The 25,030-nt window shown below is 34.2% G+C and overlaps 1 protein-coding gene across 5 annotated transcripts; it reads left to right on the plus strand.

The window, feature by feature from the left end:
- The first annotated feature begins 276 nt into the window (after positions 1-276).
- On the plus strand, positions 277-24,805 carry CCP110 (centriolar coiled-coil protein 110). 5 transcript variants are annotated; one of them, XM_045819593.1, is made up of 16 exons: positions 277-535; positions 2,118-2,262; positions 4,258-4,413; positions 7,284-7,412; positions 10,205-11,852; positions 13,737-13,867; positions 14,380-14,557; positions 15,134-15,273; positions 15,531-15,647; positions 16,197-16,298; positions 16,485-16,601; positions 18,054-18,127; positions 18,687-18,749; positions 19,420-19,479; positions 19,970-20,055; positions 22,956-24,805. In XM_045819593.1, exons 3-16 carry the CDS (start codon positions 4,273-4,275, stop codon positions 23,006-23,008), a joined length of 3,039 nt encoding a protein of 1,012 aa, XP_045675549.1. In that variant the 5' UTR covers positions 277-535; positions 2,118-2,262; positions 4,258-4,272; the 3' UTR covers positions 23,009-24,805. The 5 variants fall into 5 exon arrangements, with proteins under 5 accessions (XP_045675549.1, XP_045675551.1, XP_045675553.1 ...); XM_045819595.1 differs by having other exon boundaries at positions 13,740-13,867; XM_045819597.1 differs by lacking the exon at positions 19,970-20,055.
- The last annotated feature ends 225 nt before the right edge of the window (positions 24,806-25,030 follow it).

Consider the following 25,030-nt stretch of genomic DNA (forward strand, 5'->3'; position numbering starts at 1 on the left):
TTCTCGCATGGTATTTTCCCACTGATTTGCAGAGGGTAAGGCATGTCTTAAATTTTACAGTTGGCATATAGGATTCCGCAGTTTTTTATTTACAGAAAAAATTGGTGAATGTCGTTTGTTTTTCCAACGATCACAGAAAATGGGAGCGTTTCAATTCTAATTATAATGATAAAGGGGTTGCTTGCAGTGGGGACTACATTTCCCATCGTGAACCGCGCTTCTCGTAAGTACTACGCCCTCCTGCACTGGTCCAGGACGCTAACGCACCTCTGGGATTGTAGTTTTCTGGTGGCCCAACCGTTTCGGCGGCCCGGGAAGCAACCACCGGAAGTGCCTGCCCAGAGAGGTGGAGTCCGGGCGGCGGCGGCCGTTGCCAGGATCCCGCGTTGCCGCCTGAGACCGGTAATATGGCCGGGAGGAGAAGGAGAAGGCGGTGGAGGACTGAGCTGCTCTCTGTCACTACCAGTTGAGCCGTTTGCTTCCTGACAAGGCTCGTGGGGAGGGAACGCAAGGTAACCGTGCCGTGGGAGATCAGGTGTGTATATGCCTAAAGGGCTTGACTCAGAGGGTCCCTGCTGCGAGGCCACCCGGGAAAGCGGAATTGGCGCTCTGAGGAGCTGAAGGCGGGCTCCTTACGAGGAGAGCCGGGGCTGGGCTCCGGGGCCTAGAGCCCTGGAAAGGCGCTGGCGTGGGGAGGCGGGTTCCCGGGCGCCGGCGGCCCTGGGCGTGGAGGTGATGCTCGGATGCTGATACTGCCTGGTGGGCTCTGCGGATGGAGCCTCGTCCGGGGCGCCCGGGAATGTAGACGTGAGGCGCTGGGGTGAGAGCGGAGGGTCTGGGTAAATAAACTCTGGCCGGAGCCGAAGAACCGCCTCCTATTGATAATACTGTTTGAGCCTTTTTCCTGCTCCAAAGATGCTGGTGAGGGCGGCGTCTCCAGTGTGTGCCCTGGCCATTTCTGAACGCAGGTTACCACGACCAGACGCTCTCGGAGTGCTGTTTACTCTGCCTTTGCGACTCTCTGGGGCATAACGTGAGGCTAATTAAGCAAATTCTCTGGATTGCCCCTGATGGTACGAGGTAGTTCCCACTCTTTGCTTCTGTGAGTTTTTAATCCCATTCCCCTGCTCCTAATTTAGGCAAATGGCAGGTGCTGGAGATTGATTTCATGGGGAAGGATCTGGAAGCAGTGAAATGAGGAAGCCGTTGTCCTCCCCTCCACGTTTTTAAGTTACGTTTGAATCTTACTAAGAACCAAGCACTGTCACTGCCCTCCAGGAGTTCATAAAATATTGATAAAAACCATCGTCATCATCATCTGCATAATAAAAGCAGTCCCCATTTACTGATGCTTTCTGCATATCTTGCAATGTAGTAGTTGCCATACATGTATTAGTTCATCGAATCCTCACAGAATCTCTTTGAGACAGATGAGATTATCCCTATTTTGCAGATGAGGAGACTGAGGCATAGAGATGGTAAGTGCATTGCCAAGAACATACAGCTAGTATATGCCTGGGCTAAGAAACTTTCCCCCTGGATTGCCTCCATAAGCAATGTACGTCTTAGGGAGGATTGGTGGGTAAACAACCAGGTAGCAAACAAAGCAAGATCTGTTCTGTGTTACTTTTACCATCCCCTTCAGTGACGTTTCTGGTAGCGCACTGGTGAGGAGTCTGTGGGGTTTGCAGAGAGGCTTATTTGGGGAAGGGTCATGGATTGGCGATGGGGAAGACAAGGCATGTCTGGACTTGATGCAGCTGACAAATTATTAATTCAAGTGGGCCAGTAATGCCAGGTAGCAAAGTATAGGGGAGTAGATTTGTGGTTGGAGTGGCCTTGTAGTAAGGGCTCCCTTAAAATAAAACCCTGCTCACAGAGGTAATTGTGTTGTGAGAAAGGAAGTGCCCTCTTGCTTAATTATATAGGATACAGATGCTCACTTTTTAAGTGGTTGCCTTCGCAGTTCAGAGGTGCCAGTTTCTTGGAGGATAGGATCATCCATGAATCTACCATTCTCTGAGTTCCATTCTTCCTTGCTAGCTTTTTTCTGGTTTAGCGTACATTATTGTTTGAGCTAATTGCCCTATTTTATTTATTCGATACTTTTTATCAAGTGCTACTGTGTGCTGATGCTGTTCTATGTAATGGGGATTCAGTGGTGAGCAAGACTCAGAAAGTACCTGTGCTTATGGAGCTTACGTTTTGGTGGAGGAAGACAGACAAAAACAAAGGAAATAAACAAGATAATTTCAGATAGTGGTAAGTGCCATGAAAATTGGGAAGCAGCAATGTAATGTGGTAGTGACTGACAGGGTTAATTTAAAGGGACAGCCTTTCAAATTCAAAGGCTGGGACAAACAAACTAAGACTGAAGGATAAGAAGGATCCAGTCATGTTCTTCGGGATCATTTGGTGATTTCTGTAATCATATTAGCACTTGTATTGGGACCTTTAATGTATTACCATATAATGTAAGTTATACGTAATAATAATAATGTTATTGTACATCTGAAATATATATGACATACATGTACTGTTTAAAGGATGTGAATTTGACTTTCTGAAATAATGAGGCATCTATATGATGTTTTAGAAAGAAAAATAAAACTATTGCCATAAAGCTATTTTAGCAATATTTCCTTCAATTTCCCAGACCTTTAAAATAGAATTTCATGCTTTACATGTGTATTTATAGGAAATATATTAACTATATGAGTAATCTATTTGTGTTCTCTGTAATGCTGGATGTATGGGTTGTGTTAAAAAATATTTTGAAGTATTTTAGTAGAAATGGGGTCATTTGAATTCCTCTTACATCTTACCTTTTATGTATTTTGGTTGTTAAGACATCATAATATGGGTTAAAATCTAGACTAAAAATTGGGGTCTTGCTATGGTTATGCAGTAAGGTATTTTTTTTTACTTTTGTTTTATGAATATGTTTGGAAAACAATCTCATTCACACTCTAGAGAACCATTTCTTTGAAACTAAACTCTCACTTAGCGTAGGTCAAATATAGAAATAATTAGAATTGATGGGGTGGTAGAATGAAGTTAATTAAGACTACCAGTTGGTCAAAAGTAGCAACGTATCTTATTTTTTAATAATCTAACCATAATCTGAATATGCTTTTTCTTCATTTCTAATTGCTCTGTAGTTGGTCCCAACACTTGAGTATACTGAATTTTTAAGTAACTTGAGGTTTAGGGCACTATCATATTCTGTCTTACTTCATCTTTGCATATCTTAAATCACAAATTGAATTTACCTACCCTCTTTCTTTTTTCATTAATGAATTATTTTAAAATGAACACTTATTAAAGGAACATTATTGTATTAGTTTTTCTGTTTTCACAGTTCATTCCCTTGTTGGTTATGAATCTGATGTCTTATTTTTTATTATATGTTTATTTTTATTTGAAAATCCACAATTAATATATTTTTCCTTATTTAAAGGAAACGGTGTTGGACATAATGCTGTAGAAACAGGCAATCAAATATTTAACCCTTGCAGGATGATAGAATATGGTGGCTAATCCTTCACAGTTACTTTCTATTTCCATAGCCACCATCACAGTTTCCAGTGGTGAAGCTACTGGGCTGATTATTTTAAGTAGTTTGGTGATGGTTTCAATTTTTAATAATAAAATAGAATTATTATGAGAGTCAATAGGTTTTCTGTTTTCTTCTGCTGACTGATTTGGATAGTGATGATGGAGTCATAATTTATTTTTAAGATATGCAAGTAATAGCCTTTGAACTCCATGATAGGAAAAAAAAATTTAAAGTGGATCTTCTTTTATTTAAATAGCACTTCTGTCTTCTTTTTCTTATTTTCTTTTTGGCTACAAAAGCCCTTCTGTATTTTTTTTTGTTGGGGGGAGGCCACCTTTGTATAATTTAGTTTTTCTTTTGCTGTGTAGCTAAATCTTGCTAAAAAAAAATATATTCTATTTTATAACCTAAAGTTAGTAAGGTGGTATAGAATTTTATGTCCTTTTAAGTAGATTTCACTGGTAAGGTCTCATTACTTTTCTAAAGATTTGATTGCATTCACATGTTCAAAAATATTTACTATATGAAGCAAGCCACCTATACTCAAGAGTTAGCTCCTGATCAGTGAAAAAAATTTGAGAAGGCCAGTTCTAGGAATTTATGAATTCTAAGAATATTTCGGTGCCCTATAAAATTTGCTGAATAATTAAGATCTATTTTTATCAGCACATCGAAAATGACATTTTTCTCTTTTGTAGTGTGGGTGTGGGAAGATGGAGGAATATGAGAAATTCTGTGAGAAAAGTCTTGCCAGAATCCAAAAAGCATCACTATCCACAGAGAGCTTTCTACCTGTCCAGTTTGAAAACATTTCACTTATTCGCTTCCATGGAGTGGCTGTGCTTTCTCCGCTGGTAAATGTTCTTTGATTTTAAGTAACCTTTTTTTCTATAGTGAACCACTAAGGCAGTTCACAGGAAAAATAAAAGAAAGACTTTAAACATCAAAAAGATGTCTAACTTATTTATAATTAAAGAAATACAAATGAGTTAGCATTCTTTTACCTGTTAGATTGGCAAAGATCTGATAGGACCTAGTTAGTGGTCCTTAGGATGTGGGGAAAAGGCACTTTTGTTGAGAAAATCAATTGACTTTATTTTTTGGTGAGCCATTTGGTAGTGTTTATCAGAATTTGAAAATGTACATAACCTTGAACTCAGCAATTCCATTTTGGGGAATATCTTACAAGTATATTCTCATCTAAGTGCCCAAAGAAATAGCCATAAGGTTATAATACCATTGTTCAAAATAGTCCATCAGTAGTGGACTAGTTTAACTGTAGTCTGTTTTATAGAATCTCCTACTACATGCCATTGAAATAAGTATAGTAGACCTAAATGTATAGGCATGGAAGGATCTGCATGAGCTGCCGTAAATCACGGCACACAGCATACTCTTACAGGCAGTATAAGCAGTGGTTAAAAACCCAGCTCTGGTGCCTTCTGGCCTGAGCTCAAATCATTGCTCTGCCACTTACCTGCTGTGTGAACTTGTGGGTCCATTTCCTTTATTTGTTAATTAGTATAAAAATAATGCCTCCTACACAGGGCTGTTTTGAGGACTATTTGAACTAATACATTTGGATTTTTACTTTAATTTGTTTAACTATTTGGGTTTTAAATAAGGATATTGTATTCTTTCTCTGAGGAGGGGTAAGGAATTGTAGGATGAGGGGGGAGACACATCTTTCATCATAAACCTTTTAGTACTGATTGAATGTTTTTAAAATAATTTTATTTCAAATCAAAGTTAATACCATTGAAAGAAAGTGAGTTAAAATTTTTTTGTATAACAGGAGTTAAAAGACCAGTATTTTCAGCCAACTTTTTGAAATGAAATTTTCAAACATACAGGAAAAGTTGAAAGGATAGTACAGTGATTATCCATATATCTACTAGTTAGATTCAACAATTTTTAACATTTTTGCCCTGTTTGTTTTATCACATTTGTGATTTTCTATATGTGTATGTGTATGTATATTTATCTACCCTTTTGCTTTATTGCTGAGCCATTTGAATATTGCAGTTACATGACACTTCTCCCCTAAATACAAAGTGGGGCAAAAGTAGGTATACAGTTGTTCGTATGAAAAATAATATAATAATTAATAAGTAGTAATATAAGAATAAACTTTCACATACAACTGTAAAACTATTTTTGCCCCACCCTGTATTCGATACACATATTCTGAAAATAAGTATATAAAACCTCAGTACCATTATCACACCTAACAATAATAATCTTAACAATTTTAATAGCACCTAATATTCTGTCATATTCATATTTCTCAATTTGTGCTCAAAATGTCTGTTATAACTATTTTTTTCAACCTGGATCCAGTCAAAATCTCTTGATCCAGAACAGTTCCTCTACCTCTTAAAAAAATTTGTCTTATGGAGGGGTAGGAAAAACATACAGACAACTGTAATTGAACAACAATAAAAAAATTTAAATTAAAAAAATTGTCTTATGATAGTGAATTTTTAAAGTTATTTTGTAGAATGCCTTACAGTTTGGATTTGTCTAGTTGTTTCTTTCATGGTGATGTTTAACTTGTCCCCTAGTTCCTGTAGTTCTTATAAACTGGAAATTAAGTCTAAGAGTTTTATTAGTCATTTTAAACATTTTGGGCAAGAATTATTTGGAGATGATGCCAGGTACTTTGTAGTAAATTAAATCAGAAATTATATAATGTCTAGTTCTTATATTTTGATGTTTCTTTTGAATACTTGCTTTTATAGTGGTTACTACCAGGTGACTCTTTAAAGGTATACATTTTTTTTATTATTAGTCTCTTTTTTATTAGCAAGTAAACTATGGAATCATTCTTTGGTACCAGGCAAATAAGAGAAAATTTTAAAACAACATTTTTATCAGCTCCTTGGTGACGTATTTGCTTGATTAGTTTCATATGGACCAAAATGTCTGCATCTTATAGCTTAGGATCTATGACTCCATCAGTTACTTATGTATAAGCAATATCTGATGTTTATGGACATTAATCCATGTTTTTATGTTATATCTAATGGGTGACTTTTGGTAACTTTGGAATAATTTTTTATGACATTTTCATTTGCAAAAGTCTAAAATAAGTCGACTCCTTAACAGTGACAAAACTTCTCAGGACTTAATAATTAAAATATAAGTCCACTTTAAAAAGCTAAAATGCCTAGAAGCCTTCAGTTTTTTTGGTACATTATATTTTTAGTGGTGGTTATACAATAAAGTGGAACCAAATATGTGTTTTAATTTTGTAGGCAAATAGAATGTCATCTATTTCTCTTTGCACATTTTCTTGAGGTAGCAAAGAGGTAAATTGTAGTTTTATTAGAAGGTTAGAAATTGAAGAATCTAACTGACCTAGTTAAGTAAGACATTGTCAAGTGAAAAGCTCAGCATTGGCCAAAAGGGCTGATTTTACACCTCATTTTAGAGCATTTAATAAGGTTTCTTTCTTTTAACTTTTTTTATTGAGAATAATTTACATACAGTAAAATACACAGATCTTAAGCACTAAAGTTCCATGAATTTTCATATATGGATGCAGTTGTATAACTCACACCCACACAGAACATTTTCATCACCAGTGAAAGATCTTGGATATTCCATCCTAGTTATTACCCCTAGCCACTTCAGAATTTTTCACTGTAATTCTAATCACTATGATTCAAAACTGATTTTATGCTCTTTTATGTTTCTGAAAAATATTTGTGATGTTTTACAGCTTAACATTGAGAAAAGAAAGGAAATGCAGTATGAAAAACAAAAAGCACTTGATGTAGAAGCAAGAAGGCAGGTAAATAGGAAGAAAGCTTTACTGACTCGTGTCCAGGAGATTCTTGAAAATGTTCAGGTATGTAATTTAAACTCTTTTCAGTTATAATTTCAGAAATATGTTTGCCCTTAATAACTAATTACGAATATACTTTGTTGTTTCTTTTTTGAGAAGAATTATAATTTGTGATATTCCATTTCAGTTACTCCAAGGCAAATTCACTTGATTGTTAGTGATGCCCAGTACTTGAATCAGAGGGTACTTAGACAATGGAGCCATACACAGAATATAATTGCTTCTTGTCTGGGTCTTATGACTCTAAAAACGTTGAATTCTCAGTGACAAAATGATAGAATTGACCATTGTAGTTTACCTCTGAACTAATCAAGACGATTGACTCAATGACCTTATTCTCTTTCTGCTAAAATAAATAACTGCCCCCCCCCCCCAATTTTTTTGGTGAAAATTCTGCTCTTAGATACACAAATGCAATTTAGATTAGATAAATAGAATTGCCAGATGCATCTTATATCCAAATTAAAACCATTTTAAACAAGAGGTCCATGCTTTCTGTAACTATTTTTATTTAGTTTAATTTAAATTTGTATAAGCAATTTGTTTTAAGGTCTGGATCTCATTGCATACTAAGAAGAAAAACAAATGAATTTGATTGAACAAATAATTTCTGCCATATATAGCACTGTTTTGCTGGTTACATCTTTTTGTTTTTTCATATCCTTAGGGGTTTGTGGTTTGTGTAATTCATACTAGATGAGACATGTACAATGAATCTTGGATTATTTCCCATTAGCAGCTACCTTCATTTCTCTGTGGGTAGTAGATTTTAATTTGCAGATTATAATTCTCATATTAAGTTTAAAAATATAATATGTAGCTCAATAAGGGTGATTTTTTAATTACTAGATTTTTTTAAATATTGAAACAAAAATGGTATATCATTCTTGGTCCATCAAGGAAACATATCAAATATATTACTGAAGAGATTGTTGTTGAGTCTGAAAACTTTCTCTGTTTAATAGTGCATATACAGTGTTGAAATGTAATTAATTATGCAAGTAGAAAACTTTTATATATTAAAACTAGATCTCTAAGGTCTGTTTCATCTGTAAAACCTATGATTCTATTACAGATTTTTTAAAAACTTAAAGCATATAACCACTCATGTTAGTGGTATACAAAAAACATTAAACCTATGAAGATATTCATGAGTTTCATGAATATACATTTGTTTTGTTTTATTTTGGTCCCGAGGTTGTGACTGAGTATGCCTTGTTGTGCTGTGTATTGCATAGTACCTGGAAACCGTTACATGTCTTGGGATTTGTAAGGTAAAACAGGAGTGCCATATGGTCTAGGAAAAAACACATGCAAAACAACCTGAAAACCTTTCGATAATCAGGATTCTGGAGTCTGTATTACATAATAATATGACAGTGATTTCTGCTAGTTTAATACATGCTTGTATAATCTTTATTTTTTATTTATTAACTTTTAGAGAGAGGGGAAGGGAAGAAGAAAGAGAGGGAGAGAAACATCAGTGTATGAGAGATACATCAATTGGTTGCCTCTCACATACCCCTAAATGGGGACCTGGCCTATAACCCAGGCATGTGCCATGACTGGAAATCAAACCTGTGGCCTATTCGGTTCAAAGGCCAGCACTCAATCCAGAGCCACACCAGTCAGGGGTACTTGTATAATCTTTAGAAACCATCTAGTTCACTTTTAATGTTTTTGCACAGTCGAATTATTTAGATGCAAAATGTAATTTTATTTTTTCTTTTGGATCTTTTGTGTATACAATTGTTCTCATCTTAATTTATCAAATTTTTTTTTACTTATTTTGCTTGTAAAACCCATTAACAGATTCCTGTTTTATTCTTTTTCTTTTGTTATCCTCACTGGAGGACATTTTTTTGTGTGCTTTTTTCACTGCTTTTAAAGAGACAAGGAAGCAGGGAGGGAGGAAGAGAGACAGAGAGACAGAAAGAAACATCGATGTAACAGAAACATCACTTGGTTGCCTCTTGTAAGCTCCCTAACTGAGAACCAAACTCACAATCTAGGGATGTGTCCTGACTGGGATTCAAACCCACAACCTTTCAGTGTATGAGATGATGTTCTAACCAACTGAGCCACAATGGCTAGGGCAACAGGTTCCTGTTTTAAATAGCTATCAGTTAATCAAATTGAAATTTGCTTTAATAAATTGGGTTTTAAGTGGAAATTTTTGTTATTTTTAAGTAATTTAAATTATATGACTGAGCCATCATTTACTACAAAATAATATCACATTGAAAGGTTTTAGCTAATATTTGGAGTATGTGGGAGGCAGGAGTCTTATTACTAAAGTCTTTTTCTTAACCAATATCCAGGGCAAGTTAATCTTTGTTAAGGAGGGAATCACTTATGTAAGAAATATAATTACTTGCTCTTTATCTTATACGTTGTTATGCCTAAGTAATAGCTCTTGTAGGTGGAATGGTTGGTGACATTAACAACATAACCAGAAGAAAGTTAAGGAAAATGTTTCTATTTTAAGATTAAATTATACATTGATGTATGATTATCTGTGTGTGTATCTACACATGCACATTATGTTCATATTTGTTATCAGAATACGTAATTTCCTTTTAAAAAAACTTAGGGATGACTAATAGATGTTATTTACAGTAATTTGAGCTCCATGTGATATAGGATACTATAGAAAATGGTAATCTTAGTTTTTTATTGTGTTTTCAAATATTAGAACTCTGCATCTTCAATTTCAGTTTTGTTTTAGAAAACAATGAAAGCAAAGGGTTTTTTGTGCAGTGAGGAAATATTAATTTTTAAATGAACTTTTTCAGGTTAGAAAAGCACCTAATGCCAGTGATTTTGATCAGTGGGAGACTGAAACAGTTTACTCTAGTTCGGAAGTTGGAAACTTGAATGTACCTGCTACCTTTGCAAATAATTTGCCAAGCCCTACTGAACACTCTACTTTAGCAATGTTTGAAAAGACAACTGCAATTTTGTCATCAAATAATGAGGACCAGTTTAAATCTAATGGGATAGACTTAGCTAGGGATTCAGAAGAATTTAATCCCCTGAATCAATGTGGTAATTCAAATATTAGCCACATGGAAAATGAAGCTTCTCTAAAGACCTCAGCAACCCCACAAGAGACTCTTATCTCTGATGGTCTCTTCCCAACAAATGAAGAAGAACAGAATTCATCACTTTTGGAAGAAGTTACTCCAGATCCCTACATAATGAGTCTTAAGAACCTGATGAAAAAGTCAAAGGAATATATAGAAAGAGAACAGTTTACACGCAGTTTGAGAAGAAGTGCAAAGGGAAGCGTTAATGAGAGTCATTCAGACAAAGAAAATGATGCTGTTAAAGTGACTGACTGTGTAAAAGAGAAGGCCCCATTGATGGGCAAACACTGTGGGTCAGTGATTCCCGATAAACCAAGCCTTAATAAATCAAATGTTCTTCTCCAAGGTGCTTCCACTCAAGCAAGCAGCATGAATACATCAGTTTTAGGTAGCTTTTATAAAGTGGACACACTTGTGGGAACTGGCCATCCCACTGTTTCAGATCCTGATTCTGATTTTAAAGTCATTCCCACTTTTGTTACTGAAAATAATGTTATCAAAAGTCTTACTGGTTCATATGCCAAATTACCTAGCCCAGAGCCAAGCCTGAGTCCTAAAATGCATCGAAGACATTCTAGGCCATCATCGGCATGTCATATACTTATAAATAACCCAGTAAATGCCTGTGAATTAAGTCCTAAAGGAAAAGAACAGGCAGTAGACTTAACTGTTCAAGATACTGGTGAACAAACAAACATACCTGAAACTGTGCCAAATTTACCAACTGATTTAACAGGAGTTTGTTCAAGCAAGGTTTATGTCAGCAAAAACACATCTGAAGCCATACAGGAAATGGTGTTAGGTAATTCAAATCAGGTGTGTCAATCTTCAGGAAGTCAGTCAGGAAATAAAGTTATTCATGGACTTGTTATTGTGGAAGGTCAGTTAACATCTGATGGGAGAGGACCACACAAAATGGACAGCACATGTACTGCCATGCCAAGATCAAATGAGCCGTATGCTACCCATCCGTGTATAGCAAATCAAAATGTTGGAACCATGGGTGGACTCAAGTCAGCCAGTGTGTTAGAGAAAAGTTGCAGTTCACAAATGGAGCTGAATAAATCTTATGATGTAAAAAACCCATCTCCTTTACTGATGCAAAACCAAAATACCAGACTGCATATGGACACCCCTACTTTGTCCTATGGAAATGAACAATTTTTGGATAACAGTTTTGAGAAAGTTAAACGGAGGCTTGATTTAGATATGGATAGTTTACAAAAAGAAAACTGCTCATCTGTCATAACAACTGGAATCACTGACCAGGAAAGGGAGCACGTACTAGAAAAAAGATATCCTAAGGGATCTGTCTACATCAATAAGAATAAAATGTTGGAAAGTATTTCTAAAGGTAAGAAACTTAGAAGGGTTTGATACCTGTCAAGTAGATGGCACCTTTATTTAATATTTTTAATTGACATTTTACAAAATAATATTGGTAATCATCTTTATTTGTACATTAGTGTACTTAATTTCATTTATCAGAGAGCATATAATTAGCTACAGCTTATTGCCATTTGATAGGCTTTTCTTACAGGTTTTTAAAATTTAAATTACGAATCTTTCACAGTTCACTTCGTATTACAGAAAATACTGTTAGTAGCCGCAGGAAAAAGTTCTTGCATGAGACATCACTCATAGCTTTAATCCAATGTATTGCTATGATGTCTTCTTGGATTGTGGTTTCTAATATTTTCATCAGTCCTCTCATTTATGATAAGATCTTCCTATAATTGGCCTTTCAGTGAACACTTTAATATCAGATTATTAGAGAAAAATATCACAAATAAGGCTCTGTGAGTAGTGTTTCAGGAATAGTATCTTAATTAGTAGAAATTATTTCAAATTTCTGTTGCATCTAGTGTCGTATTAATTGTTAAAACATGTCTTCTTTGTTGCTCCTTACTTTGTTGTCATGGTTCACAGATTCTTCATTGCTGATATGGGAGACATACAAATCAAGCAAATGAAGTTCTTAGACATAGACATTTCAGCTTTAATGTGATATTTGTCTTCCTAGAAAAAACTTCACATTCTATAAAGTTACATCCTAAAAATTAAATAGAGTATATAGGAAAAATAGGGTTGGAGCAGACCATTTAAAACTTATGCAACTGTGTAACACGGCTAATAAAAACAACACTTCATAATCTGGGAAGCTAACCTGGATTATCCATGTAAACAACATACCATGGCTAGAAGCTGTCTCAGTGAATCCCAAAAGTACACAAAGACAACAGGTGGCAATTCTAGCATTGAAGCCAGCCAGGTTGCTTTCAAAGTAAGCAAGGGAGCCCCATTTCTTGTAGCGCTGGGCAGCACTTAGTGAGGACAGAACCTCCCATATCATCATCGTGTCATCATCATCATTACTATTATTACAATACTTTTATTTGAAAGCTTTGTTAAAAATACAACCTCTCATATGGAGTGCTTTGAGAAGGGAGAGGCAGAAAGGAGGAGCATGGAAAAAAGCTCACTTGTCTGCCCAGTAGCACATGTTCAGCAGGACCTTTTTTTCACATTCATTTAAATGACATACTTGAAGCTGAAAGTGCTATCACAGGATAGGCATTTGCCTTAGCATCTCCCACACAAATCTTGATGATGGTGGGCATAAAGCAGTCCTTAATAAATTGACAATCAGCTTAACTCAGAACATTTTTAATAATACACATTTAAAATTTTATAAATTGTTCTATAATCTAATTATATAATAGCTTGGAAAGTATTGAGAAAACAAAAGCTAATGTAAAAAGACAGATTGAAACAACTAGATCTGTACAAATTCAATATGGCTCTGATTTTACAGTTTTCTACTGTATCATCAGTATCAGAAATTTGTTCCTTTGCCTGGCTTCCTTGCTCAGGATTTAAAGAAATACCTCTTCTTCCTGGTTTCATTTCATCTTCCAGATCCATCCAATATTCTCTAATATCATTTAGGAGCCAGAGGGAGCCCCTTCTAGGGGAGAACTCTCAAGGGAGGGATCCCCTCCCTAGGGACCTGTTGAATGAGCAGGTAAGGGGGGTGAGATGCAGGCCTTTATTTGATGGCATAAAATAAGGATCTCAAAGAAAATGTGGTTCAAACAGAGGACCCAGCTATGTCTTGATTGTGTTATGTCAGATCCAGGAATACTCTCGTCAGAAGCATAATTTAAATAGGTGATATAAAACATCAGATACTAGATTTGTAAATTTTCTAAATCTGAGGGGATGTGTTTCTTTTCAGAAGGTGAGGAGATATTAAAAAGCAAGATGTTAGCTTTTGAAGAAATGCGAAGGAGACTAGAAGAACAGCACGCACAGCAGTTATCACTACTCATAGCTGAGCAGGAGAGGGAACAGGAAAGATTGCAAAAGGTAAGGAATTAAAACATAGAACTATAGGGCTGATAAGTGGAATTTAGTTGGGGCTATCTAAAATTGTAGTCATGGATAGGATACTTGTAATTTTCTCCCAGAATATCTTAATTTAAGGGAGTCATTGATTTTGATATATGGATAATATTTTTATTACCAGAATGTGAGGTTTAATGTTTAGAGTCTTATCTAAAAATAATGTAGAATTTATCAGAAGGGTACTTTATTGAATCCTTGATTCAAAACTTAATATTTTTAAAAGTATTTTTAAAATATACGCTGAAATAAGCATCTTATAAGAGTATATTGTAAGAGGAGGACACTTGTTTTAAGATTATTGTTAATATGTCACATTTTAAAATCAAGTAAATTGTTGATTTTATTTGAAGGATGAAAACAAAGTAGATAACAATTTGCTGATAATTATGCATACTTTTAGCTAAGTCTAAAAATGATACTATTTGGGATATAATTTAACAAAATATCTACCATGTTATAATAAACTCTTATAGGAAATAGAAGAACAGGAGAAAATGTTCAAAGAGCAGAAAGTGATTACAACAGAAGCCTCTGAGTTGGATGTTAACAATGCAGTTGACTTAGAATGGAGAAAAATAAGTGACTCTGGTTTGTTAGAAACAATGCTATCTCAAGTGGACTCCCTCCATACTTCAAATTCTAGTAATTCTGGTAAATATTTAAAAATCCTTTTCCATTTGAAAAAAAAATATAGCAAGATATTTTATTTGGCACACTTTAAGATTGTAGCTTTTTTTCTTCAAGTATTATATTCCATGTCCAACCTACTGCTGTTTGCCACCTGCTTAGTAACTGGTGAAAAATTAAGTGATAGCAGCAGATCAAAGACCAGCAAGCAGGTGTTTGTGAGGAAATCCACCCTAGCAAGGAAAATACTGGGAAATTTGACTCAGAGCCCAGTCTTTGTTCATTCATGCAGCAGGTGATATGCTTCAAGTGAAAACACAGTTTGCTATCTCCAGAGTGATCTTGAATTACTGCACCTAATTCCTGTCCTGGTAAGAGTTTATCTTAGCATCTTCAATTATCCTGAGATGCTGTTTGTGTTGAAAAGGTCCATCTGGTACATAAGGTTAAAGTCCATAAATACTTTAAGTGGATCACTTTCAGAGGCAGTTGTCATTCTTTTTTGTTGGTGGTGGTGTTCTTAATGAGTGTCATGTTTATGTGGGTGTTTTACATATTCTGATTATTTGACATCAAGTATAATACTATATATTCCTCTAGGTTTCACAAATTCTGCCCTACAACATAGCTTTGGTTCTGTAAATGAAGCACCATTTTACCTCTGGGGATCATCAACTAGCGGCTTGACCAAACTCTCTGTAACAAGGCCTTTTGGAAGGGTCACAACTAAATGGTCTCAGGTGGGCAAACTTAATGATACATGTATGCTTATCTACTATTTTTCTATATTTTTTAAAGAGCTACCTTATCTTAGGTTATACAAATGAGCAGTGATATTTTCATCATACATCCACTAATTAAGCTTTTATTAGAGTTGAAACTAACACAAAGCATACATATATAGAAGAATTTAGTTCATTGTAGTAGATGAAGAAAAACGATCTTGAGTGTAATGCTCAGATTATTAAAACATTTTGTCTTTCTTATTTCTTCCTAGGTTATCAGTCCAGAAGTACAAGCAAAATTTAATAGAATAACTGCTGTGGCAAAAGGATTTCTTACTCGTAGGCTCATGCAGACAGATAAATTGAAGCAACTTCAACAAACTGTAAAAGTAAGAAGATTGTTGTAAATTTGTATTTCACTTCTGTGTCAGTTTCTATCAGTCTTGCAATAGCCAAGTTGACAAATTAGTTCAGAACTTTGGCAGATCAAACTTTTTTAGCTACTAGAATATAGGCAATTTTAGAAATCTGATTATTAATCTCAGATAATTTCTAAAAATAGTCTGTATATTTTTTAGTCTCCTTTTTAAATTTATTGATTTTAGAGAGAAGGAACGAGGGGGGAAGAGAGATAAACATTGATTTTTTTTTTTGTTCCATTTATTTATGCATTCACTGGTTGATTCTTGTCTGTGCCCTGACTGGGGATCAAACCTGCAACCTTAGTATATCAGGATGACACTCTAACCAACTGAGCTACCTGGCCAGGGTAGTTAGCGTATTTTCACCCCACTTTAAAGTGAATGCTGTTTTGATTTATGATAAGGAATAGGTTTGTGTTCTTAGTAATTTTGGATTTGAGAAAGAACAAAAGGAACTGTAGTGATCATGAATCTTTCCAGAAAAAATGGTTTTCAAAGGAGCATTTCATCTTTCAGGACACTATGGAATTCATGAAAAGTTTTCAGTCAGAAGCACCATTAAAGAGAGGAATTGTTTCAGCACAGGATGCTTCTCTTCAGGAAAGAGTGCTGGCTCAGGTAAATGTACAGGTCCTGAAGGCTTGGGGAAATGGAAATGCCTTATTTCTCTTCTTTCACTTAACCACTAAAGATACGTTTCATTTAAAACTTTAACCTTTTTTTCTAAATAAAAATGTATGTAATATTACTGAATCCTAACTTCATCTTTTTAAGTGGATACAATATTTTCTTTTTTGAAACTAGTTGCGAGCTGCCCTGTATGGTATTCATGATATATTCTTTGTAATGGATGCAGCTGAGAGAATGTCTATTCTACATCACGACCGAGAAGCCCGCAAAGAGAAAATGCTCAGGCAAATGGTATGTTATCTGATTTTGTAATGAATGAATGAAAAAGAAAAACTCTGTTTCTTCTATGGTCATGAAATACTTCCAACACCACATGTGTGGGTTTTCCCCCAACACCGACCAACCCTTTGACATGCGGAGTGTCTCACCATTCAATTCAGTTCTGACAATATCTACCTGGAGTTACTAGGTACCACAAGTCAAGAAAGCAATTAAGATTGCCCCCAGTTCAGACTCCATTAGAAATTCCTAGTTTATCACTTGAACTTCAGACTGATGGCTATAAATTGGGGTTGCCATCACCCTCTCCTTCAGGTGACTAATTTTCTGGAATGGCTCACAGAACTCAGGGAAACATTTAACTTACACACTTACTGGTTTATTATATAATAAAGGATATAATAAATATTACAAATGAAGAGACTCATAGGGTGAGGTCCCAAGGATCCTGAAAGCTCTGTTCCCACAGAGTTGGGACCATTCTTCCAGCACATGTATCTGTTTACTGGCCTGGAAGCTCTCTGAACTTTAGGGATTTTTATGAGGCTTCCTCATGTAGACACGATCAGTTATTAACTCCATCTCTAGCTCCTCCCCTGTTTCCAGAGAATAAGGTATGAGTCTGAAAGTTCCAAACTTCTAATCATGCTTGGTCTTTCTGATGACCAGCCCCCTTGTAGGAATCCACCCAGAGTCATCTCATTAGCACAAAAGATGAAAATTCCAGTGGGTTTAGGAGGTCTGTGTTAGGATCTGAGGTCAAAGACCAGATATTAGGAATAAAGATGTTTTTACCACCCTTTATCAATCAGATTACAAGGGCCTTAGGAGCTTAGCTGTTAGGAACTTGGGTCAAAGACCAAATATTAGCAGGAGCCAAAGGCAGAAACATATGGTATATATGTTCTTCTAGGTTTGGAATGATTGATACTAAATATTATTTTCCGTTGACTTGAGCACCTTTCCCACAATTCTTAAACACAGGTAATTCCCAGGATTACCAGCAACATTTAAATATGCAGACAGATGTAAAAGAAGTTTGTGAAAGAATTGCATATTGTTGTATGATTAGAAGCTTTGAATGTTGTCTGTATGCCTGATAAACTATCATCTGCTTCTAATGGAATTTACTTGAAACTATCATGTGGCTTTTGCCTTTTTTGGAAATCAGAGTTAGAAAGAGACTCCCAAGTTAATTTGAAATACATCATAGTATTGGAGATTTGTGGTTTGAATCAATGATCTTAGTATGTTGGCAAAAGAAAAACAAGCAAATTTTTTATCTCATTGGGAAAAAATAATTTTAATTATTTTTTTAAAATTAGACTGCTTCAGTTGTAAATACTAAGTTAAAATTCAAAATGTTAGTGAGAGACACTTGTCCATGCAATTGAGATCATCGTATACTGTAATTTAGTGGTATTACTGGTACTGCTAGAGCTTCATTACTTTTGTATTTTAAAGGATAAAATGAAAAGTCCACGAGTGGCTCTTTCTGCAGCAACACAGAAGTCTCTTGATAGGAAGAAGTACATGAAGTAAGGTTTTCTCATGTCATGTCACATTAATTTAATTATTATCAAACCAATTAACTTTAGTCATCTGTTGGTCTGTTTGTATATTTATACTGGAAGTAAAGAACAGTTCACTCTTCTACAGATGAACTGAAAGAAATCCTTTTTTTTTTTCCATATATAAAGAGTTTTATTAAAATCTGATGGCAAAATCTGATTTCATCTTTAGGTAAATATATTTATTAACTAAATTTGTCAGTGTTCAACTTGTGTAATTGATAGTCAATCAGATCTTAAAAGTAGTTCATCCTTATATGAAGTGTTAATTTTATATATTTTAAATATATTCTTTTTCTAATATCCTAAAGACTTCATGGGAGGAAAAATTTAATGCAAGGAAAATCCAAATAATTATCTTATTAGAACTGTTTTTTTTTAAAGTAGTCTTTAATATGTTTAATAGAAGTCTTCTCGTGGTACACCAATTTTTAAATGATGATTTGTTTCCGCCACCCTGTGTAAACATGTTTCTCCCCCTTTCTAAACATATTGCTTGTGTGTCCTTATTTTTATATTGTGTTAGAGCTGCTGAAATGGGAATGCCAAATAAGAAATTCCTGGTTAAACAAAACCCTCCTGAAACAAGGTGAGAAAAATCACTTAGTCTCAATGAGAAGCTATTTTTTATTTTAAAAAAAAAGAAAATTTTATAAATTTCAAGCTTGCTTTTTGTTGGCTTTGCTCCACTTTACCTCAGTAGAACATTCCCTGCTGAATTGGAGGATCTCAGGGTCAAAATTCATATTAACACTTGGCCATACACCTGCTCACATGTCAAGCCTGGAGCTTTCTGTGGACATGCTCTCTCTGGTGGAAATTTGAGTCCATGTGTCCTGAGTTCAGTCCATAATCCAGGGGGACTTTGATATTTATTTAAAAACCTTAGAAAGCTAGCTTAATATTTCTGACCTGTTTTTTACCCTTGTAAGTATGAAGTTTCTTCTCTCAGATGTTTGAAAGGAAAAGTTGGCTTTTATAAAGTAAATAAATAAATTATCTTAAAATAGAAGGATTAATATTTATGTTGGATATCTTTACTGACAAAAACTAAGGTTTGGGCTCTTGATGAGCAAAATATAGGTACTATATTAATTTGATTTAATCAGTTTGCTTTGCTTTGTCATATTATATTGGCCATATCATCACATAGATGACTTCCACCACACTGTTATCATCATTTATTTATTGAAAGAAAATAGGGGGTAGGTAATGGCATTTATCCTGTTTAATTAACTTTTTATTTACTTTGTTAACAGAGTCCTACAGCCAAACCAAGGACAGAATGCTCCTGTTCATAGGCTACTTAGTCGACAAGGGTAAGAATGCAACACATAAGGGTATTAAAAAATATTCAAATCAAGATTAGCTTTGAGAGGGAAAATAATTTAGTGTTCTTTATATAAAGGATAACTATTTTTTCAAGTGTGATTTTTTTTTAATAGCATTAGAAAGATCTTGTAAAGTTTTGTGTTCAAAGATAACCCTTTGGTGTACTATTATGTATTATATTTTAATTATCATCCTGTGTTGCCATGTTTTTACTTTTCATTTCATACCATTTTGCTCATTAAATATTGTAAATATCTATATAGTAAGTTCAGAATCACCAAAGTGATTCTCCAACAAAGTATGTTGTAGTCTCCTGCTGAAACAAAGTCTAACTTCCTTAATGAGCATGCATGAGACTTAAATTCTTTTCAAGCTTATTTGTGCTAAGAATAGTTATGCAGTATGGTTGCTTTCTTTGAATGTTGAACATCTAGACCTTAATGCAAGTGACTTATTAATTTTTTTATATTCAATTAGAACCCCTAAGACATCAGTGAAGGGGGTTGTGCAAAATAGACAGAAGTCTTCACAGAGCAGAGTGCCTAACAGAGCGCCTGTTTCAGGTGTGTAGCAATGAGTTCCCGAAGCCAATGCAAAAGAAAGAAGTGTACAAGCTGCCCCGTAATGCAGGCCTCACACATTCTGTCCTTGCCACCATAATTCTGGCATATTCACAGACATTTTTACTAGTGATCATTTGCGTTAGTATTTTGTGGTAGTCAGGAGATCTTAGTAAACCTGGTTTCAATTTTAATTTCTGTAACAATTCCACAGAAACACTTTTTTTTTAATCTGAAAAATTTGTAGAATTATACATGCTTAATTTAGAGACCTTTTTATGAATGAGTGAAATGTTTTGATAACAATGATCTCATTCCTAAGTCTGTGCATGTTGAGGTTTAGAGAAGTGTAGCTATTACCCAGGAATATTTTATCTGCATAGAAAGGAAAGAATTTCTCCCTCTGACCACAAGATCACATGTGAATATGCCAGTTGGGAGGGGGTAAGGTTTTTTGTTTTTGTTTTTGTTTTTCTTAATCTGTGCTCAATAGGAAACTTCAGTTAAATCTCTGTGTTCATTATTTGAGGATTCTTTAAGGGCTTAACTAAATACTGTATTTTTAAATTCTATGTATGGTGGCAAGAAGACAAATTCAGTGTTGAGCCAATGCAAAAGGCTTAAGCTAATGTTTTAATACTTTTTAAGTATATTTGTCGAGACATTTTGATAAGCTCACCAAAAATTTACCTTATCCATTAAAATTACTTTCAAAATGCTTTTCTTTAACTATACTGCTTTTTACGCATTTAAAAGAAATTGATATTAATCACCAGAACAAAGATTAAGTTTCAAGCAATTCTAATGTCATTAATATACAATTACAATATTTTAGAGCTTTTACTATTAAGTGATTTTCTCCAAAAGGAGGGAACAAGCAGCATATGAATTTTTTTTATGTTATTACCACTTGTTCACAGAAGTTCAAAGAAGGAACAAGATATTGATCATAACTTGGAAATGATTGCTGACTTTTTTGCATGTAGAGAGTGAATTTATTTGTAATGTGTGTATAGACGATAATTCAAAATGTCATCTTTTGGAAGTCATCGTGAGTGAAGTGGGTTTTTTTAAAGGGGATTAAATAGGTGAAGATTCAGCTTATACCGGAGGTAGTCAGGATCAGCTGATTCAAAAGGTAACCTTTTGAAAGAACTCAGACCAAACACCAGATCTGTTGCTTGTGAAGTTACAAGGAATTTTAAGACATTTTCCGTTTTTTTTCCCATGTTAGTGATATGCATTGTGATAAATCCTCACTAGTTGGCAAATCATTGAGAAATTAGTATTGCTTTGCCTCATATTATCTGTCACAGTGACTACTCTCCATGTTCTTTTCTCATGCATTTCATCTCCACTGTTTGTCACTTATGAACCTATAAGCAAAATAGCAACTACTGTTTTTATTCAGTAATCCTCAAAAGTGTAAAGGCTGAATAGGAAGTCAATGCAGTTATTGAATTTCAGTATTGAGAATTATTATGGTTTAATTGCATTGCAACATAATTGTTAATACAAATGAACTTAACTCTTGAATTAACATGTATAATTAACATTTATCTAAACAAATACAGAAATTCATTCCTGTTTTTCTAAAGATTTATTTATATTGGGTTGTCCAAAAAGTCTGTTTAGTTTTTTCTATAAAATAAGACATTTTTCATTTTCACCAGAGACTTTATTGATACAGATATTTTTAGTATGTCAAGTATCTCCCAGGTGGTATAATATTGATTGTTGTCAGTGTCTCGATTTGATCACTGTCAACTTCATCTGGTTGACCCAGCAGTGGAGCATCATCCAGCGAGAATGAAATCCTGCATGAAACTTCGCAAACCACTTTTGACACATTGGATCAGTCACAACACCTTCTTCATACACTACACAGTTTTTTTTGTGTGTTTCTGGTGAGCTTTTACCTTTATTGAAATAATAAAGCATAATATGCCAAAAATGTTACATATTTTTCCATCTTCAATATTAAAGTGGCTATACAAAAATTCACCAATTTTTATGTTTTTAAAAAATGCACACTGATATGACAGCTGTCAAAGTACAATCTAACATGATTGTTTTGAATGAAGTTAGACAACTAAGCATTACTAGAGCCATCTTACAAACCAAATGAACTTTTTGGCCAATCCAATATACAAGTGCATATTTAAATGATTTTAAAAAGTCTAGAGAATTTTATCCCTTTACATTAAAATGAAAATTTGGGATATGACTGATTAAAATTCTAACAATGAATCTCAACACAGGGATCCATAGTTGTTCTTGATAAGATTATTCTTTCCTGTTCAGATTTTTAATGGCCTGCATTGTTTCAAACAAATTTGAAATTGTGCTTTGATGTGAACAAACCATTTATTAAGCGATTTTAGGAAACTCATTTTTGTAAAGATGATAGAATAACATACTGTTAGACTGAAATAGAATGCTAAGATGTTAAAATTTGCTGAAAAGCACTTAATGTTGTTTATAGTTTTTATAAACTAAATTGCAGTTCCCAATTTCATATATTTTAACACATATTTGCTCATTTTATGATTTGTGCTTAACTCAAGTGTTAGTGAAATTCAGAAACCACTAATTAAAGCAGTTTAGAAGGCAGTAACACAACATGGTGAAGAAATATAACAAGTCAGGTTGAATTCAGTTCTCAGAATCTCTACTTCTAGCTCTGTTATTTAGGCAGATTACTTACTCTCCTGTGTCTCAGTTTTATTATCCTTAGGATGAATAGACATTAACAGTTTCTACCTCAGGAGTTTATATAAGGATTAAATATGATAATGTATATTGCTTAACGTAGTGCCTGGTATATAATAAACACTCATTAAATTGTATCATTATAGACAAACTAACATTGAGAAATAATAATAGTTTTGCTCTATTTTTAGGAGTATATGCAGGAAAAATCCAAAGAAAGCGGCCAAATGTTGCGACAATTTAAGAAGACAACATTCATTAGGATAAAAGTGGGGAGGGTTTCACCTATATCATTGTCCCTGCCCAAAACTTTTCACGTAACCCTGGACTCTGTTTACACAGACACAGTGATGTCAAAGGGCTGAGTAATTATGTAGATAAAATGGTCAGTCTGGCTCATTCCCATACCGTTTTCCCATACCATTTTCCTCTTAATATTAGGTTTGGGTGAAAACAAATTAGTTTAATTGATTCTGTTCTTAACTTGTACAAACATAAGTTTGTTTTATGTATGCATATGTCTTTTGAGAACCTTTTGTAAACTTAAAAGGGCATTTGGGTTTATTTCTATAAAATACTGAAAAGGTGTGATAAAATGCAAGTTGTGAAATATAAATTTCATTCATCTCTAGATACTGATTGCTGAATTTGATAAATTAGATACTGGGGAAATTATTGCAGAAAAATGTTTTCCCCTGGTTTTGTAAAAACTTATTAATCTCTCAGTCTTCATATTTTTGGACTTAATAGGATTACCATGTAGAATAAAACGCTCGCCTGCTGATTGTGGTCCACCTAACATTTACCACAGAAGCACCTGGGGTCACTATTTGGATCATAAGCACATGTGTCTCTCAACAGCTAGTTGTCTTACAGATATGTTAGGTTTAATGTATGTTACCCCAGTATCTTAGAAACATTTCTGCTAAACTATAAAATCTTTCTGTGGTGGGTGGCAACTTTGGTGAAGACAGCACAGTCTTCCTGAATGTAGTGGCATGCATTATTGCATTCATTTCTGTAACATAGAATGTGGCATGCAGTGTTATTTTCTATTTAGTCTGTATATTTTGTGTCTTCATAGTCTGCTTTTTCCAGCATGCTTGATTTAGGAGAGAATAAAGAGCTATATAATAATGCAGACTTCCAAATGGGATAGTAATATTGTCTAGTTGGAATTTTGCATTATTTAAGAGGCACTGCTTTTTAAAGTTTTTATCACTAACATATTCATTTAAAATATAAACCAAAAAATGTTATGAAGGGAATATGATTTTATGAAAAAGAATGCCATTGATGATTTCTGATAGCATTTCCAAAAAGGGCTTTGTGCTTCTCACATAAAATTGGGACTGTGTACATTTAATCTTTCTGAATTTTTAAAAAATACTGGTATTTTGAAAATGGAGACTATATATATTCCTAATATTCTTTAAAGAATGGAGATAAAGATTGTTTTCTTTGATTTTCTGTTCTGTTTAAAATGTAACTTTTACATCCAACTATACGTAGAAAGTAATAACATACTCTGTAAACTTGATTTTCTTTATTGAGATGTATCATTTATTGACTGAGTGAACCATGAAATTAGAAGACAGTCAAAAATGTGTCACCAATTTTTTTATTTGTAGGCAAGTATATCATTATCTTCTTAATATGATAAATTGTGCTTTATCACTCCGAAGACTCAGGAGACAGCTTATTCATATCATTGTGGTTTCCAGCAAGAAAGATAGATACTAAAAGTTTTCTGTACACTAATGCAAATTAGCTAAAATAAATAGTATGTTTTGGAGAAAGTTAAAACTAGTTTTAGGTTAAGGATGAGAAACTTGAGTTTTTTTAAAGATAAGAGTTTGTGTGTTTTACACATTTTTTTAATGTTCACAGCTTTTTCTCATAAAAGTGCCAGCCATTGTTTTGTGCTTTCAATGGATTTTTATTTATATACATTATTTTTTTAATATTTACTTTGAAGTGGAATGTCCATTAATGTAAATTGTATTTATTTTTATACTTTAATTTTCAGTAGTTTTGCTTCTAGGTAAAAGGAAAAATAAACTTTTTATTTTAAAGGAAATCTAGTTTGATCTCTTTTATTTACCAGGGAAAGGACTATTAAGGGATAGATATTAAAAAATATCTGGTCAAAACATTGATACTATAATGTGATCACTTTTTACAATTAAAAGTCTCATGAAAAGTATATCCTTTATTTAATAGGTGACCCATACCAGTGCTTATTCCAGCAGTTAATTTTGCATGA

Source organism: Phyllostomus hastatus, unplaced genomic scaffold, assembly GCF_019186645.2.
Source record: "Phyllostomus hastatus isolate PE091 unplaced genomic scaffold, TTU_PhHast_1.1 phas_scaffold_385, whole genome shotgun sequence".
Classification (NCBI taxonomy): domain Eukaryota; kingdom Metazoa; phylum Chordata; class Mammalia; order Chiroptera; family Phyllostomidae; genus Phyllostomus; species Phyllostomus hastatus.